The 16,584-nt window shown below is 50.3% G+C and overlaps 1 protein-coding gene and 1 long non-coding RNA gene across 7 annotated transcripts in view; one reads left to right on the forward strand and one right to left on the reverse strand.

Moving 5' to 3' along the window:
* Positions 1-1,668, reverse strand: part of LOC147376808 (uncharacterized) — an 85,635-nt gene extending 83,967 nt beyond the window's left edge. The window contains exon 1 of one of the 3 annotated variants that reach the window (XR_015161230.1): positions 1-1,657. This is a non-coding gene — a long non-coding RNA (uncharacterized LOC147376808). The other 2 variants (XR_015161227.1, XR_015161225.1) reach the window with 2 other exon arrangements.
* CADM3 (cell adhesion molecule 3) overlaps positions 1-14,500 on the forward strand; it is a 31,726-nt gene extending 17,226 nt beyond the window's left edge. Inside the window, exons 1-10 of one of the 4 annotated variants that reach the window (XM_086393524.1) lie at positions 782-989; positions 1,690-1,791; positions 3,829-3,969; positions 4,493-4,645; positions 5,345-5,482; positions 5,835-6,005; positions 8,430-8,520; positions 8,948-9,117; positions 11,851-11,976; positions 13,321-14,500. In XM_086393524.1, the coding sequence (XP_086249650.1) occupies positions 1,776-1,791; positions 3,829-3,969; positions 4,493-4,645; positions 5,345-5,482; positions 5,835-6,005; positions 8,430-8,520; positions 8,948-9,117; positions 11,851-11,976; positions 13,321-13,439 (1,125 nt within the window). In that variant the 5' untranslated portion in view covers positions 782-989; positions 1,690-1,775 and the 3' untranslated portion in view covers positions 13,440-14,500. Of the gene's footprint in view, positions 1-781; positions 990-1,689; positions 1,792-3,828; positions 3,970-4,492; positions 4,646-5,344; positions 5,483-5,834; positions 6,006-8,429; positions 8,521-8,947; positions 9,118-11,850; positions 11,977-13,320 lie in introns of those variants that run through there. The other 3 variants (XM_086393521.1, XM_086393525.1, XM_086393523.1) reach the window with 3 other exon arrangements.
* Positions 14,501-16,584: the final 2,084 nt, after the last annotated feature.

A 16,584-nucleotide genomic window follows, 5' to 3' on the forward strand; every position in this document is an offset into this window, starting at 1 on the left:
CAACTTCCAGTTGCCTCCATGCTTGAGGTCCACAGAAGACAGCAGGGTGAGAGCCTGGACCCCAGGGTGAGGCTCTGAGCACCCTCGGCGACCTCATCCTGGCCGCCTTTCTCCCATCCTCATCTTTTCTGCCTCTCCTCGTCAGCACTTTCCTTGTCCCCTCTCCTGTCGACTTCTACCTGCTACAGATACTTTTTTCTCTGTTGTACCCCTCTCCCCATTTGGGCATCAGTGCTTCTCCTTTTCCGGAGTAGAGTCAAGTCTCCAAACTCCTGCAGGATGTCTGAGAAAGACTGAAGAGCAACGGCGTCTCCGAAGCTGTCTTTAGAGCCCTCTCCGGAGGCTAGGACGCCTTCTAACACCCTCTCCCTTCCCCCATCTGTCTCCCTTCTCCCCTCCCCCACGCCCTCCGGGCCCTCACCCTCCTTTCCCTTTGATTCGGCAGATCTCTCCCTCGTTCCCTTTCTTCTCGTGGACCCTAAGCCCATTTCCCACTTCTCTTTTTGGCCTGCCACCCATGCCACCCCGTACCCTCCCCACCCCACCCCCACCCATCTTCCTTGGTCCCACCACCCTCTTCTCGTCCTTTCCTCTCCCAACCCCCACCTCCGCTGGCTCCGGAGCCGGCGCGAGGAGGTGACGATTGGCGAAGTTCTGCCGGGACTCCGGCCCCGGGACAAGGAGCAGCTCCGCACTCTGCTCAGCAGCCGATGACGTCACGGAGTTTTGCGTACGTGATTGGCTACTTCCGACGGGCGATCCTGGAAAGATTCTGCGAATTGATTTCTTTGTCCCTCTGCCTCTCAGGTTGAGTTGGGGGAATAGGCCACGGACACTGTACACTACTTCACAAAAGGGTTTAGGAAGAGAGCCGTGACTCAGGCCTTGGGCGTGTGTTGTGCCAGATGAGGGAGCAGAGTCAGTGATATAAAGTGGTGGGTGGGACTGAGGGCGGAGGAGAACTTGAGAATCTAAACTCTGGATAGAAGGTAACAATCTGGGAAGGCGTGGGGCAACTTGCAGCGCCAACTGTGGTCTCTTGTCTTCAGTGCTGAGGGTTTTACCTTGAAACAGAGCTTGGGCTTTGGAAGCAGGCATTTAATTTCTAGTCTTGGTTCTTCTGTTTGTAGGACCTTGGGCAAGTCACGTCATTCTGTCTCCTCTCTGTGAGGTAGAAATGATAATACCAATATGCTTATTTAAGTCGTTTATTTAAAGGATTAAATGGAATTTTCTAATTATTAAACCTGCCATTGTTTTAGTAGAGAATATGGTGTAGCAGAAAGAATCCTAGATCAGAAATGAAGGGTCTTTGTTATCTTCCATGTTTCTGTATGACCTTCACCAACTCACTTCTAACCCTTGTGGGCCTCATTGTCTTCTTCTGTGAACTGGAAGAACTGGACCCGACGATCTCTAAGCTCACTGTTGGTTCTAACCTTATATGATTGACTGCTAAAGCTTAGCATCCTCCTTAATTCACCCTTTCAAACAAGGACTTCACTTCCTTTCTCAAGACTCTAGTTAATTTCTCCCCTTTGTGAGAAGACCACCTTCTCTTAGGTACCCTGGTGAACGTGCTTTTCATAGGGGCCAGTCCTCTCCCCCATCCCCAGCGATGAAAGTACAGATCTCAAACTATAGCAGCTTACATGTAGGGCTCATCCTTGATGGAGACTCTCTCCCCAGGCTACTGGCAAGAGCAGAATTTGGAGCTGGGAGCTCTGGCTCCACTCGACGAGGCCATCAGCTCCACAGTCTGGAGCAGCCCTGACATGCTGGCCAGTCAAGGTGAGAATCAAGGCCCCCTCATCTCAATGTCCCTCAGTTCCCTCAGCCATTCTCAAATCATCTCTCACTCATGTTGCTTCCACCCCGTGTGCTCACTCCCCTCATTACCACACAACTCTTCCTCCTCTCCATCTGACATTTTAGTACTTAGTTCTACACCACCAACTTCTCTGGCACCTACTCTTCCTTCCCTCACTCCAGTACAGAGACCTCTGTTTCCCCTACACCTTTTTCCAAAAATCAAATGATTCTGGGAGGAGTGTATTATGCAGAATAAAGAGGTTCTGGAAGGACACGATTGAGGTAGAACTCTTCAAAAGGAAAGGGACAATGGGATTACTAGTCAAAAATCACTATATGGTGAGCAGTAAATGAAAGACTTTCCAACCCTTCCGTTGAAATATTTAAGGAATATGTCACTTCCACATTTATTCAGCCCACTCAGTCTCTGGCTCGCTAATATCAGAGTTGTAGTTTTAGTTCTCAAGTTAGGCGATTACCTGAGGAGCATTCCAGAGAAAAGAGCACTGCCTTGCGAGTCAGGAGGATTCTAGTCCTAACTGGAACCATCGATCAGCGGCATGATCTGAAGCAATCACTTCACCTACATTGCCTCATTGTCTCCATCTGTAAAATGAGGGGATTGGATACCATGAGCCTTAAGATCCCTGTCCGTCCTAATTTTTATGATTCTAAATGCTAAAACTGCCAGCCAGGCTTTGGGCTCCCTTCTGGAGACAGCCACCCAGAGCTGTTGGTGCTTGGTGTCAACGCTGGCAGGTGCCACTTCACTCCTCAGGGCCCCCTCTGTGCCAGGAGTGCTCATTGAATATTCCTTGAAAATGCAACTCTGGGGACCAAGAAAGATAGGAGAAAGCAGATAAAGTAGGGATAAGGTTGGTGCCATAGGGAGTGTGGGGATTTTTTTTAATTGCTCAATTAGGGAGTGTAGGAAGTATGTTTCTTTGTTTCTGAATCAGAGATGACATTGCTAGTTAAATAACTTAGCAGGATAGAAGAAATTGTGTGGATGTTTCAGAAATCAGAGCTGGAAGGTCAGAGCTATTGGGTCCTAGGAAGTCATTCCTGAAGATGAGGGAATCAATATTGGGAATCAGTCCATGCTGGGGAGCACATGGGACAATATTGGGTGAAGGAAGGAAGTGTCACACAGGCTGAGGGGCTCATAGCTCGAACTGATTGGAAGGTATATTTGGATTCAAAGGCCTCATCCGTATATTATCTTATTATCTTCTTTTGTTTAACTTGACTAAGGAGAGAGGGATTAGAAACCATGTCCCTCCATCATTAAAGGGAAAGCTTTAATCCATTCTTTAAAATAACATCAGGATGGTGAGTTGGGTTTGTATGTTGATTTGGGAAGTGGGTAGCACTGATACCGAGAGGAATATGTTAAGGGAGCTGATGACTAAAGGGAAGTATTGTTGGAGGAATTGAGAAGTCTGTGTCCAAATGTTCCTGTTTTGTTTTTTTTTTTTTTTAATCTTTTTTGTTTGTTTATTTTGCAGTTTTATCAGCTACCTCTTGTGTAAATGAATGTGTAACCCAAGGGCCGACTTGGCCTTTTCTTCACCTTTAGTTTGGGGATTATTAGTTACAATTGCTTCTCCTGTTCCTGCTCTCCTATTTAGGTGGTGGCAGGAAGGTAAAAGAGAATGACAGATTTGTATGTGTGTTTTCAAAGGTGAATGGTAGCACTCTATCAGAAAAGACACATGTGGAATGATATGTGTAGATTTTGAGTGCCTTTATTCCTCTCCATGTTTGTGGCCCTGTCAGTTCATTCAGCAAATATTCAACAAGTGACTGTTTTTCTGTGCATTCAAAGCAAGAGGAAATAAGGTCTGTCTTCCCCTACCCCCACCCTCACCCCTATTCCTTCCCCCGTGATGTGTCAAAAAGAATACAGAGATGTGGGCCTTGGATGGTCATAATTAGATGAGGTGGACTTTAGCCCAGAAATTGGTGGAGGGGTCAGCACTGTGTCTGGAAACTAACCCTCTTCTACTCCTGCAGACAGTCAGCCCTGGACATCTGATGAGACAGTGGTGGCTGGTGGCACCGTGGTGCTGAAGTGCCAAGTGAAAGACCATGAGGACTCATCCCTACAGTGGTCTAACCCTGCCCAGCAGACTCTCTACTTTGGGGAGAAGAGAGGTAGCGTCCTATGAGTTATCTCCCTCCCATGGGCTAAGGAACAGGGCTGCAGAGCTGAGAGGAGATGTCCCTGCAGTCCAGAGGCTGAGAAACATGAAGGGAAGCTATTTGGGGAATCAACAGGCCATGGGCTCCTCCACTGGTTCCAGAGAAACTTCATTATCGTGGCTCTGACCCAGGTCATGCATGGTCCTATAGGGTCCTGCCCAAACTAAAGGGCACCCCAAAGAAGCCCGGAGAGACAGCTGATGACAGTGTTGCCCCAAGGTAGCCCACACATCCAATCTACTTTTCTGAGTATCTCTGAGGCTACTGAGCCCAAGGGCCTAGGAAAGGGACTGAATATCCTAAAGACTGCTCAAACTCAGGAGCAGTTTTGTTTTGTTTTGTTTTTTTCCCCTGCCCCAAACCATGCTAGACCCTTTCTCAGAAAAAAAAACAAAAAAAACTGGCCTGGGATTGGAAGATAAAGATGAAAAGTGCCAGTAAAAGTCTTGCTTCCAATTCTCACGATTTCCCCCAGCCCTTCGAGATAATCGGATTCAGCTGGTTAAGTCTACACCCCATGAGCTCAGCATCAGCATCAGCAACGTGGCCCTGGCCGATGAGGGCGAATACACTTGCTCCATCTTCACTATGCCCGTGAGAACTGCCAAGTCCCTCGTCACCGTGCTCGGTGAGGCTCCCAAACCCCGATGTCTCCACGGCGTGCTTCCTTGCAAACAGATCTCCCTGGGTGGGCCTCTAAAGCAGCCTAGAGCCAAGCAAGTCTCCAGGCATGTTGGGAAAGTTCAGCCTGTATTAATATTGCAATGTAATGAAATGCAAAGTGTGCTGAGTATAATTCTCATCTTTTCTCCTTTACTTACTGTTTGCTCTGGGACAAATCTTTAACGCCCTTTGAGCCTGAATTTCCTAACTTGTAACAAAAGGATGCTAGTGTCTATTCCACTTACCTCCGAAAACTGTGTGATGTGACACAAACCTGAGAAATATGTTCAGTGTATGATTTTGATTTCCAAGACAAGCACCCTCATTGTCTGCATGCTCTCATCTTGACCCCACGTTTCAATTTCCTTCTTTGCTTCCCTGAGCCTCACACTATGTCTGTGGCCACCCAGTTGTGCTTTAGTGCATTGGGTCATGTATCATCTCAGGTACAGTAAATCTCCCACCACTGTATCTTTTCCCTCTGGGGTGGCCTTTCCTCCTGGTCCTCAGGAAGTAGATCAAAGAGGAAGATTATTTCTCTAGCCTTCTACCCATCAGGAACCAAAATAGAACCCAGATATCCTAACCCTCTGAGAGTCCATCCCAGCAGGGAGAGCTGAGGGTGCCTCTCCTTCCTATCCTGGCCACCCCCTGTTCGTGGCAGGAATCCCACAGAAGCCTATAATCAGTGGCTACAAGTCATCATTACGGGAAAAGGATAAAACCACCTTAAGCTGTCAGTCTTCTGGGAGCAAACCTGCAGCCCAGCTCACCTGGAGGAAGGGTGACCAAGAGCTCCATGGTAAGTTCCTCCTGCCTTGGGGGCAATAGGCGGAGGTGGTGCTGGGGCAGCAGGGAGGAGAGAGGGAGAGAGGGGTACATGTCTGTCTGTCTGTATGTGTGCACATAAGCCACGGTGTAGAAGAAGAGAAGGGAATGATAGATACTCTGTGTACACTTGTGTTCGAATGTGTGTGTGTGTGTTGGGGCCTCCATCCTCCCTGTGTGTACATATCCATTTCACAACTTCCTAAGTCTGTCTAAGTCGAGATGCACCATCTGTATGTCTATGGTGGGGCCCACACAATCCCTGCATGGTAGGGCCCACTCTGTGTCTATGTGTGTGTGTGCATGTGTCTGTTTCTGCTCTCTAGGGGAATCTACCCGAATACAGGAAGATCCCAATGGCAAAACCTTCACCGTCAGCAGCTCAGTCACCTTCCAGGTCACCCGGGAGGATGATGGCGCAGACATCGTGTGCTCTGTGAACCATGAATCTCTAAAGGGAGCTGACAGATCCACTGCTCAACGCATAGAAGTTTTATGTATGTCATGGGCTTGTGGGTGAAGAGGATCTGGTATAAGATGGGAAGTAGGGAAAAGAAAGGGCTTCCCCGGGTGGCGCTGGTGGCAAAGAACCCACCTGCCAGTGCAGAAGACTTAAGAGACGTGGGTTCAATCCCTGGGTTGGGAAGATCCCCTGGAGGAGGCAACCCACTCCATGGGGTTTCCATGGACTGAAAAGCCTGGCCGGCTACAGTCCATAGCGTCGCACAGAGTCAGACATGACTGGAGTGACTTAGCACATATGCACAGAGAAAAGAAAAGAGTGGGTGACTGTATATGAAGAACCAGGCACAGATAAGTAAATAGGGGGAAAAAATAAGACAAGATGTGCCAGTGGTAGGCCAACAGTCAGCAAACTTTTTCCAGCAATGGTCAACATTTTAGGTTTCGAGGGCCATGTGGCCTCTGTCTCAACTAATTAACTCTGTTGTTGCTGCAGGAAAATAGCCATAGATCATATGTAAATAGTGAACATAGCTGTGTTCCAATAAGACTTTATTTACAGAAAGCAGTAGCTGGAGGGATTTGGCCCAATAGGTAAATTTACCATCTCCTGGGTTAGGCCAGTGTTATGCATCTAAATTGTAAATTATAGCAGTAACTGTAGCAAATCAGGAGTCAGGAGACACAGATTCTCATCTGCCCCTCCACCACTTCCTAGCCGAGTGATGTTAGGGAACTTAACCCATTGAGCTTGGTTCTTTATTTGGTAAATGAGAAGATGGACATGGATCACAAAGGCTTCCTCTTGGTCTAACATACTATGAGTTCAAGAAAAGAGATGGTAGGAAAACCACTCTTTCTGGCATAATTAGTCATAGATTTTTCCCAGTATTCCCCCCATCTGCCCCAGCTCTATGATTTTAGGGATTCTGACCTGAAATGGCCACTGTCACAATCTCTACTCCCAACCTTTCTAAGATCCTCATCCCTTTATGGAATCTGCCTTGAAAACAGATGGGAAATTTAGCAATTTTCAAAAAGAACTTTTCTGAGTAGAAAAATCAAGGGGAAAAAAAATAAAGTACAAAGGCAGAAGATAATGAGTTACAAAATAATGTATTTCTTGTCCTAACTTTTCTAAAGACTAGGTACTTTTCTCAAAGAACTCAGACCCTTCACCTCTTTCTTATGGAAGATCCAGACCTAACACCACTGCTATTTTAATCAATTGCCAGACCCATTGCTGACACTTGAATGTGAGGTTTGGGGCAGCGTCACTGTCCATTTAGCAGATTCTCATCTGGAAGCAGACAGCCTGGACCCCAGCTGCGGTGACTAGCTGTGAGTGCGGTGACTGCTGACTAGCTATGTCACTGTCACCAAAGCATTTAATCTCAGAGTGGCCCCTGTCTACTTCAGTGAATTTTCATAAGAAGAACTTTGCAAACTTCAAAGGTCTATATTGCTCTAAGTTGTTCCTCTGATTAGTAGTTCTGAGTGTAAAGCCCCTGACCTTGAGCTTCTTGTCCTGGCCCCTGGCCAGAGCTGAAGAAGGCCCTCTCGTGTCTGAGTCCCAAAGACTTCTCTGTTAGGTACCAGACCATCTGGCAGTCACTCTCCAGGGACCCTTTTGGCTTCCATGTGATCAGCAGTCAGTCAACAAATGCTATACTCCAGGCACCACACTGGAGGTTTCTCTGGCTGCGGGGCCCCGGAGCACCCATTCTCTCACCTGGCCTGATTCTCTTTGTCCCGTTTGATTGGACTGAAACACTTTCATTAACCGGTTGTTAAGGTTGGCTCTATCCTTAGGGGGAGCTCGGCCTCTTTATCTGTTGTTCTAAACCGGCATCTGGTTGTATTGTTCTGTGCGGCCATCTGGACCCAGCCTCCTAAGCAGCCCTTCGGCATTGGTGGCAGCTGCCATTATTCCTTCCCAGAGCCATTCTATACTGTGTCAGTGCCTTTTTGTAGCCAAAATATGACCCCCATCTCTTGCTCTTTCCAAGCTCTCGCTTCATTTTTGGACTGGCCCCCAAAAAATGATGCTTTGCGTTACAGCAGTGCTTCCTGTTTAAACTGCCTTGCAGAGAGGATGGAGAGACTGTGAGCTCAATCAGTGATCAAATTCATTTTTTCTGTCAAAAATATGTATTAAGTCCCATTTATGTGCTAGGCACAGGTGATCCCGTGATTCCCCTGCTCAGCTCTCTGTTAAGACATCCCTTGGGTCCCTACTAAGGACAGACATGACCCTACTTCTCCAGGGTTTTTGTACATCCAATGGCAGTAGTGGTCTTTGCTCACAGAGGTAGGGGTAGGGTGGCCTTGGATGCACAGCCTCTTGGGCTCCTAGGCCTTTAGAGGTGGATGCTGACATGCATAACTGAATGGTTTTGAGATGGAGGCAGTCTAAATGGCATGGGAGTTTCACGTTGACACCATTTCCTTCTCTGCAGACACACCGACAGCGAAGATAAGGCCAGACCCTCCACATCCTCGCGAGGGCCAAAAGCTGTTGCTCCACTGTGAGGGACGTGGCAATCCCGTGTAAGAGGATCCGTTTCCTGGACTTTAACACACCTCTGCACATGAAGACTTCACCTCAAGTCTTCCTGTCTCCTTCGTGCTATCTGAGCCTCTCGTTTTCCTTGACACTATCAAACAAGGCCCATCTTCTGTTTCTCCTGCAAAGCAGCAGAAGTGGGCAGGGGCCGGTCCCCGACTGAGCCCCTGAAGTTCCCGTAAGGAACCAAGCCACAGTTAGATACAAGCTCGGCAGTCTCCCTTGTCCCCAGGCTGGGCCTCAAAGGGTCACCTCCCCGTCCCCCTGAGCAGCTCAGTGTCTCTGGCCCCTTCAACTGCTCAAGCCCCCATCACGCTGTCCTTGACTTCCCTGTTTGCAGTTTTGTTTTCTCCTCCTTTAGCTCCCTGCCCTGCTCTTTCCTGAACACTCCGGATTTCTCTGCCTCCACAGCCCCCAGCAGTACGTGTGGGAGAAGGAGGGCAGCGTGCCACCGCTGAAGATGGCCCAGGAGAGCGCCCTGATCTTCCCCTTCCTCAACAAGAGCGACAGTGGCACCTACGGCTGCACGGCCACCAGTAACATGGGCAGCTACAAGGCTTACTACACCCTCAACGTGAACGGTGAGCCCTCCATAGCTCTCGTCCAGCAGACCCCTTCTCCTCTCCTCTGCCTTCTGGTCCTCTGATCTTTCCGTCTCCTGATAGCCTCCCCAGACCGTGGCTGGGAGTGGACTAGGAGGGCAACAGTCCACCACTGGAGGGCCCGAGGACTCAGGCTCCGGGTCCACTCTTGGATGTGGAATAAGGAAAAATCGATGGGATGCTGGACTTTGATCTGCCTTTGTTTAGCAGCGATGACCCCAGTGATACCATCCTTCAATCTTTGCACTCACCTGGCAACAAGAATAAGAATTGTGTGCCCAGCCCCCAGAGTCACTCATGTGTGCGTGTAGAGGCATCTGCCTTTGCAGCAGGGCTATCCTCAGAGTCACTTCTGTGACTAATACAGAATGCATGCTGCTACTGCCATCTCCTTTTCTGAGGATCTTTGACATGCTATAGAGAATCCATGCAGAAAACAGAGATAAATTTGTACTATGCGGAGAGATAGTTAGAATCTTTTTCTCAGATGCCATATCGTCTGGAGAGACTAGATGATGTTCCTTCTCTGAACTTCTTCCCAAAGGTGTGACTACAAAATCCAGCTTCAAGAAAAGTGACAGGCTAGGCCTCTTTATGAAGGGTATTTTTGAAGAGCCCCCCCACCAATAACAATGGGGGTTTCCCAGGTGGTGCTAGTGGTAAAGAACCTCCCTGCCAATACAGGAAGTGTAAGAGATGGGGGTTCAAAAAAAGAGGAAATGGCCTCCAGTATTCTTGCCCATTCCAGGGTTCTTGTCTAGAGAATCCCATAGACAGAGGAGCCTGGCGGGCTACCATCCTTAGGGTCGCAAAGAGTCGGACACGACTGAAGCAACGGAGCATGCAGCACGTAGTAACACTGAGTCCCGCTAGAATCAGGGTTTCCTCACACTAGGGGAAATGTGTTGTCAGGGGAACATCAGAGACTCCCTTACATGAAATGTCCATTAAAGCAGTGTGGAGATAGCAATCAGGCCTCCCAGGGATATGAAACCAGAGGTCTTGGGACTCCAGGGGCAAACCTCAGCAATGCAGGAGCTGCCTCGACACAACAAACAAAGCTATTGTAGGGTGCCGGGAGCAAGGACAATGCACCGAGGTTCTGTGTCTGCCCCCAGATCTCTCCAGACCAACTCTGATGACCATTGGCAGAGAAGGAAAGTTCCTGTGCCCCTGCGGTTGGTCTCTTGCTGATCCCGCCACTCTGTGCTAGAAGCCCAGTCCTCTCTGACTGATCTGCTTCCAGTGCTGACGCCTGGTGGTAGAGTTAGTTACTGCATCTGCCTCCAGGGAGAACTCCAAACCGGGGTTGACTTCCAATTACCTGGAGTGAAATTAAATGGGAGTTATACCTAGAGACACCAACCTGTAATTGATGAACTCAGAGGTCATTTTCGCCGTGCCAACCTAGGCTTTCCTAGGGAATTTTCATTCTTACAGTCTTTGGGATAATTATCTAGAATTGATTTTTAATACAGATTATATCTCACATTCTCTTGGAGGTAGGGGAAAGGAACAGTGGATAATCTCACTGTGTTTCCTCCAGTTTGAACCATCACACCCACTCCTCCTATCATAGGGCCACAGGGACCATTTTCTCCCTCCCTCCCAAGCAGAGCATAAAAACCAGAGCATAATTTTTTTTTTTTTTCCCCCAAATAAGGTGGAGACAGGCAAGGAGCTAAAAAGCTGGCCCAGTCAAGCCAGAGGAGACATAAGGCAGGAGAGGGAAAATGTACGAGAAGTCAATGAGGCATCAAGACCCAAAGTGAATCTATAAAAATAATAATAATAATAATAATAGCTCTCCCATGGGTGAGAGAGCCTTAACTAGAGCTCGTATAATTTTGGACGCATCAGAACTGTTTCCCAGGCGTGCACACGGCCTCCTCAGACCTGTGGGGCTCTGACTGTGACTGTGGCTCTCCTCGGCATGCCTGGCCAAGCCTGTGCTTGGGAATCTGTCCTCTGGAGACACTGCTGTGGAAGACAGATTCTCTATATCTGATGACAGAGACCATCAGAACTGGGAGGAAGAAGTTCAGTCTTTGTCCTTCCGACAAACCTTTGGATGGTGGGGAAGTGAAGATGGAACCCCAGACCTTTCTGATGAGAGGAAGATTGGGTCTTGCTGGAACTCTAAACTCCCTGACAAGAAGGAACACTTTTCTTTATACAGGGAATCACAGTCCACCGTCTATCCACAGTCCACGTGCCTATTCCTGTCTCTAACATTTTTTTCACTGTTCCTTTCCAATATGAAATCAGGACAATGCGTGATTAGGTTGAGAAGGCCCCCTAGAAAAGCCAGCTCAGAATACCAAGCAGACAGGAGGTAAGAGGGTATGGGGGATAGGGAAAGAATATCCTGATAACCCAGAAATTCAAAGAAAGACACTGACAGAGAGAGAGAAGATGGGAAATGATGTAGAGATCAAAGTGTTGATCTTGGACCAAGGTCAGGCTTCAGGTTCACGAACTCAGAAGGTTAAATGTGAGCATATATCTATTTATTCTTGAATACATTTTTCAAAACATGTACTATGTTTCAGGTACTGTGTAAGAAACTAGGTGTAAAGTGAAACATGTCCCTTTTGCTGGATGCTGCTGCTCTGTTCTCTCTGTGGTGTAAGATGCTCCATGGCCTGGTCAGACACGCGGTAAGGCACAGGCTCTTCCCAGATCTGACTGTGTGCTCCCGTCTCCCCCCAGACCCCAGCCCAGTGCCCTCGTCCTCCAGCACCTACCACGCCATCATTGGAGGGATCGTGGCTTTCATCGTCTTCTTGCTGCTCATCCTGCTCATCTTCCTCGGTCACTACTTGATCCGACACAAAGGTCAGAGGCACGAAGGAGCATCAGGAGGACTTGAGAGTGGACAGGGAGATCATCAGGGGCAGGCAGGGTAGGAGCGGGCTGAAGGAAGGGCCTTCGGAGTCTCAGTGAGCTAGAGTGTCCGAAACCCTTGGAGCGTTGGTGGGAGGAAAGAACACAGCCAACCTGTGATAACTGAGCACCGCCAGCCACATAGTCAAGCCTGATCACTTGGTGATCATCCAAGTAAAGTCAGACCTTCCCACTCAGTCAGCTGCTGCTCCCATGCTTCTCTGCTTCCCGGGCTGCTTCCAGACAGAACTGCTGGAATTCTGCATATCCCTCCTGTTTCTTCCTGCACTTTGCTCCTTTTGGTTCAGCCTCGTGTTTTTTGTCCTTTGAGCTCCTCACCCCTTAACCCCATACCATCCCTTTCCTTTTCTCTCCTCTCTGTATCTCTCGGAGAAGGCAATGGCACCCCACTCCAGTACTCTTGCCTGGAAAATTCCATGAATGGAGGAGCCTGGTGGGCTGCAGTCCATGGGATCCCTAAGAGTCGGACACGACTGAGCGACTTCACTGTCACTTTTCACTTTCATGCATTGGAGAAGGAAATGGCAACCCACACCAGGGTTCTTGCCTGGAGAATCCCGGGGACGGGGGAGCCTGGTGGGCTGCCGTCTATGGTGTCGTACAGAGTCGGGCACGACTGAAGTGACTTAGCAGCAGCAGCAACAGCTTGTATCTCTGCCGTCTCTTCCTCCCCTCTCCTCATATGCCTTCCTCTTAGATTTAGCCCTCTGTTATTTCTTGTAAGCTAGCCGCCTGGGTCTTAGTTGCATTGCAGCACATGAAATCTTTTTAGCTGTGGTATATAGGATCTAGTTCCCTGACCAGGGATTGAACCCAGGCCCCCTGTGTTGGGAACACAGAATCTTAACCACTGAACACCCAGGGAAATCCCTGGCCAGCAGCCTGACTCTGTGGACTGGTCAGATGCTAGCCAGATCTCAGCAGCGCTGTCATGGAGCCGACAATGCAGCTTCCCTGTTACCACGATATGAGCACACACGTGTGTATATACACATACACGCACACATATACACACACATACACACACTTTTTTTTTTTTTTTTGGCCTGTGTTATAGATGAGACTAAGAGCAGGCTTCATCAATTCTTAGTAGTGTGTTTAGGTGAGAGATAGCAGCAGCAAGATGCTAATTAGGGCAGGTGGGGAAGAAGAAAGCTCTAGGTAGGAGAAAAGTTACAGAAGCAAGGTGTGGGTGAGTGGGTGGGAAAGTGGACAGGGGGGCCTCCGAGATTCGGAAACTGCTCCTGAAAGAAGGAGCCTCTTCTCTCTCCCCAGGAACCTACCTGACACACGAGGCAAAAGGCTCCGACGATGCCCCAGATGCGGACACAGCCATCATCAATGCAGAAGGCGGGCAGTCGGGCGGGGACGACAAGAAGGAATATTTCATCTAGGGGCGCCCCCCAGGGACCTCATGGGGACGTCTGGGGCCATCACCAACCTGGACTTGTACAGAGCGACCCCAGGGCCGCCCCTCCCGCTTGCTCCCCAGCCCCTCCCCCACCCCCCTGTACAGAATGTCTGCTTTGGGTGCGGTTTTGTACTCGGTTTGGAATGGGGAGGGCGGGTGGGGAGGGAGGGTTGCCCTCAGCCCTTTCCGTGGCTTCTCTGCGTTTGGGTTATTATTATTTTTGTAACAATCCCAAATCAAATCCGTTTCCAGGCTGGAGGGGCACGGGTCCTGGGGTGAGGAAAGCAAAAAAAAAAAAACACACAAACAGAAAACCTGGAGTGTTAGGAGGAGGATGAGGAAAGGGTTAGAGCAGGAAGGAGCTGGGTCAGTTTGGTGGGGGGCTCTCACCAGCCCTCCATCATGAGAGCCTCTTCCTGGATTTCTCTGGGGTTGGGGAGGTTGTGAGCAGGAGGCACGGAGGTGGCTTTTCCTCTGTAAGTCGCCCACCTTGAGCTCTGCACAGAGAAGGTACCACCTGATGCCCCTCCCCCACCCTAACAGGAAAGGAGTGAATGGGGGCACCCCAGGAGATGTGACCTTCAGGTGGCATGCAGCCACGTGGGGGCCCAGGGCTTCCCCACGTGGGAGGATGCAGGTCCCTGCAGGAAGGGCAGATTTGGAGAGAAAGGATGGCAGAGATGGCCCTCTCTGGCCCCTCGCCCCACCACCAGGCCCCTATGGTGAATGAAGCCAGGCCCTTTTCCGTGGAACCACCCTTGGGGGATAGCAGAGCAAGGCGGCCCCTCCTTGCTCTAGCAGCTGTGGGGGAGGCGCTGCTCTGGGCCCTTAACTGCATCTGCTTCCCCGCCCGGGGGCCCCTGACTCTCTCTCGATGGAGCCCTGGACTGTTGCACGGCAACCACTTGTCTTAGGCACTGCTCAGCAACTTCGCCTCCCTGGCTTGTGCTGCCCTCTGCCCCCTCCTGTTCCCCAAGCCCTCCCTCCCTCCCTCAGCAGCCAGGCAGACAGAACAACAAAAATACTAAAAGGAGCTTCACTGCACTGAGCTGTTTCCTGCCCAAACGAAGGGAGTAGTAATGTGTGTGTCTGTGTGTGTCCGTGTGTCTGTGCACATGTGTATGTGAGTGAGAGGCAGAGGGGCTCCTGGGCAGGTGGGGGGCTGCGGGGCATGCGGAGGAGGGCTGTGGGAGCTGACAGTCCCTAGGCAGGCTGCGTACCTCACCTGGGATGTCGCTCCTTCCTGGTATTTCCATGCCAATCCCAGCACCCATCTGTTATGGAGAAAACAGTCCCAGGGTGTGTTTTTGCTCAGTCATCCATCTCATCTCTCCCTGAAACACAGGGCGTTCAACCTCTGCCTCTGTTTCCCCTTCTCGGAGCCACGGAGTCAGTGCCAAAGCCTTTGCTATGCATCCCTCAGGCCTCCCGCTGGCACTGACCCTGGAATGACCGCTGTCACTTCTTGTCCCCATAGTCTGTACCCGGTGCGTTGAGGGCTAGGAGCAAAACCGCCTGTCTCCTTCCCATCTCCATTCCATCCCTGCTTTTGATTTTCTGTCTTCCTTGTGGCCAAGCCGGTTGCCATGGAAACGAGGCCATGCGCCCTCCTCGCCCACCGGCCGCCCCACCTCAGACCCAGGGTGCCCCTTGGCACCCCTCTCACCCTCCTCCAGCATGTCCTGCTGTCCTGGCAACCCAGGGGCGTGCAAAGTGGAGGCAGCTGCAGCCAGCAGGTCTGCCCACCCCCTTCAGTTCAGGTAATACTGTCGTGAATCTTCCAGCCGCTGGTTAGGGCCCTGGGCCCCCTCCTCTTACAGCAGCAAGGCAGCCTAGGGCCCCAGGCCTGTGGGCTCCCTGCCTCCCAGCACCCGCTTTTGGGAAAATGACTCTTCCTCTTTGAGCTGAACCACTCTGTCCATATTACACAGAAGCCATATTTGTACCGGGGGGCGGGGGGAAACGGGCCGTTGTGCTGTGTGTGTCTGTCTGGGGGTGGGGGGCGGGGCAGGGAGCAGGGAGGCACCGTGTATCTTTATAATCTTTCTAACTCTCCTGTGCTGATCTCAGAGGGGCCACCCTCAATATATCTGGATTATCCGTGTCCTTGGGCTGCCTCCTTCTTGCCACTCTTGATCCTGTTGGGATGCGTGTGTGTAAGGGCTGTTCTGAAACCTGCTGCCTCCAGGGGTGGTGTGTGCCTTGCCAGGCCACTCTCTCCAGGGCGTCTTGTATGGAAACGACAGAACTCTTCTGTGGGAGAGAAGAGCGTTCCTTCGTGCCCTTTGGCCAGGTCCTTACATTCCAGTGTTGGGTGGGGTACCTGACTGCTCCCCAGTGTCCTCTGCCAGGCCGTGCTGGATAAAAAGGAGACCTCCGACACCATCCCAGGATCGCTTCAACAGACCCCCAAACTCCCTTTTCAATCCCCTTCATGTTGAACCTGAAGCTGAACCTAGTGTCCCAGGAAAAAGGAGACCATCCCGGCAAGGTGACCATTCCTCTGCGCCTCTGCTTCCACCTCCAACCGCCCCTGAGTGAGTGGGGAGGAGGACTTGGCAGAATTAGCGCTATGACACCCAGCGCCTTGGACAAACGAAGTAGTTTCACCTAACTAACCCTCTGTATCGTTCCAACTCGGATGCTCTATGAGTCACCCTTCCCTGTGTCCAGACTAAGCGTCCCCCAGTGAGGAAATAAAACGCAAGGTAGGAGCGGGTGGGGGGACAAAAGAGCAGAAGTCATGTGAAAATTGGGGTGGTGAGGGGACGGCTCACCAGAGGGCAGAAATGTCCATTTAGGGGCATCCTCCTGCAGGATGCTGGCAAGAAACCGCTCTCCCCACCACAAGACACTTTACATCTTGCTAAGATGCCAGGACAATGTCGCATTTCCAGGACTTTTATATCCCCCAACAGAAATGTGAATAGAGATTGCCCCATAGGCAACAGTCCCATTTTAAACTATGCTATCCCATTGTCCCCCAGAGCCTGCTTTAACTTGTCACATCATGTGTTCCGCTTGGTATGGAAGACGCATTTACTGTGCCCATAGGTGGCTGGGCAAATGCCCAATTGCCCCCTGAAGCAGCTTCATTATACAACCTCTACAACTGCCCCCTAGCCTTC

The sequence above is a fragment of the Bos grunniens genome, chromosome 3 (genome assembly GCF_055505025.1).
Source record: "Bos grunniens cultivar Pamir isolate PY7600 chromosome 3, Bosgru_T2T1.0, whole genome shotgun sequence".
Taxonomy (NCBI): domain Eukaryota; kingdom Metazoa; phylum Chordata; class Mammalia; order Artiodactyla; family Bovidae; genus Bos; species Bos grunniens.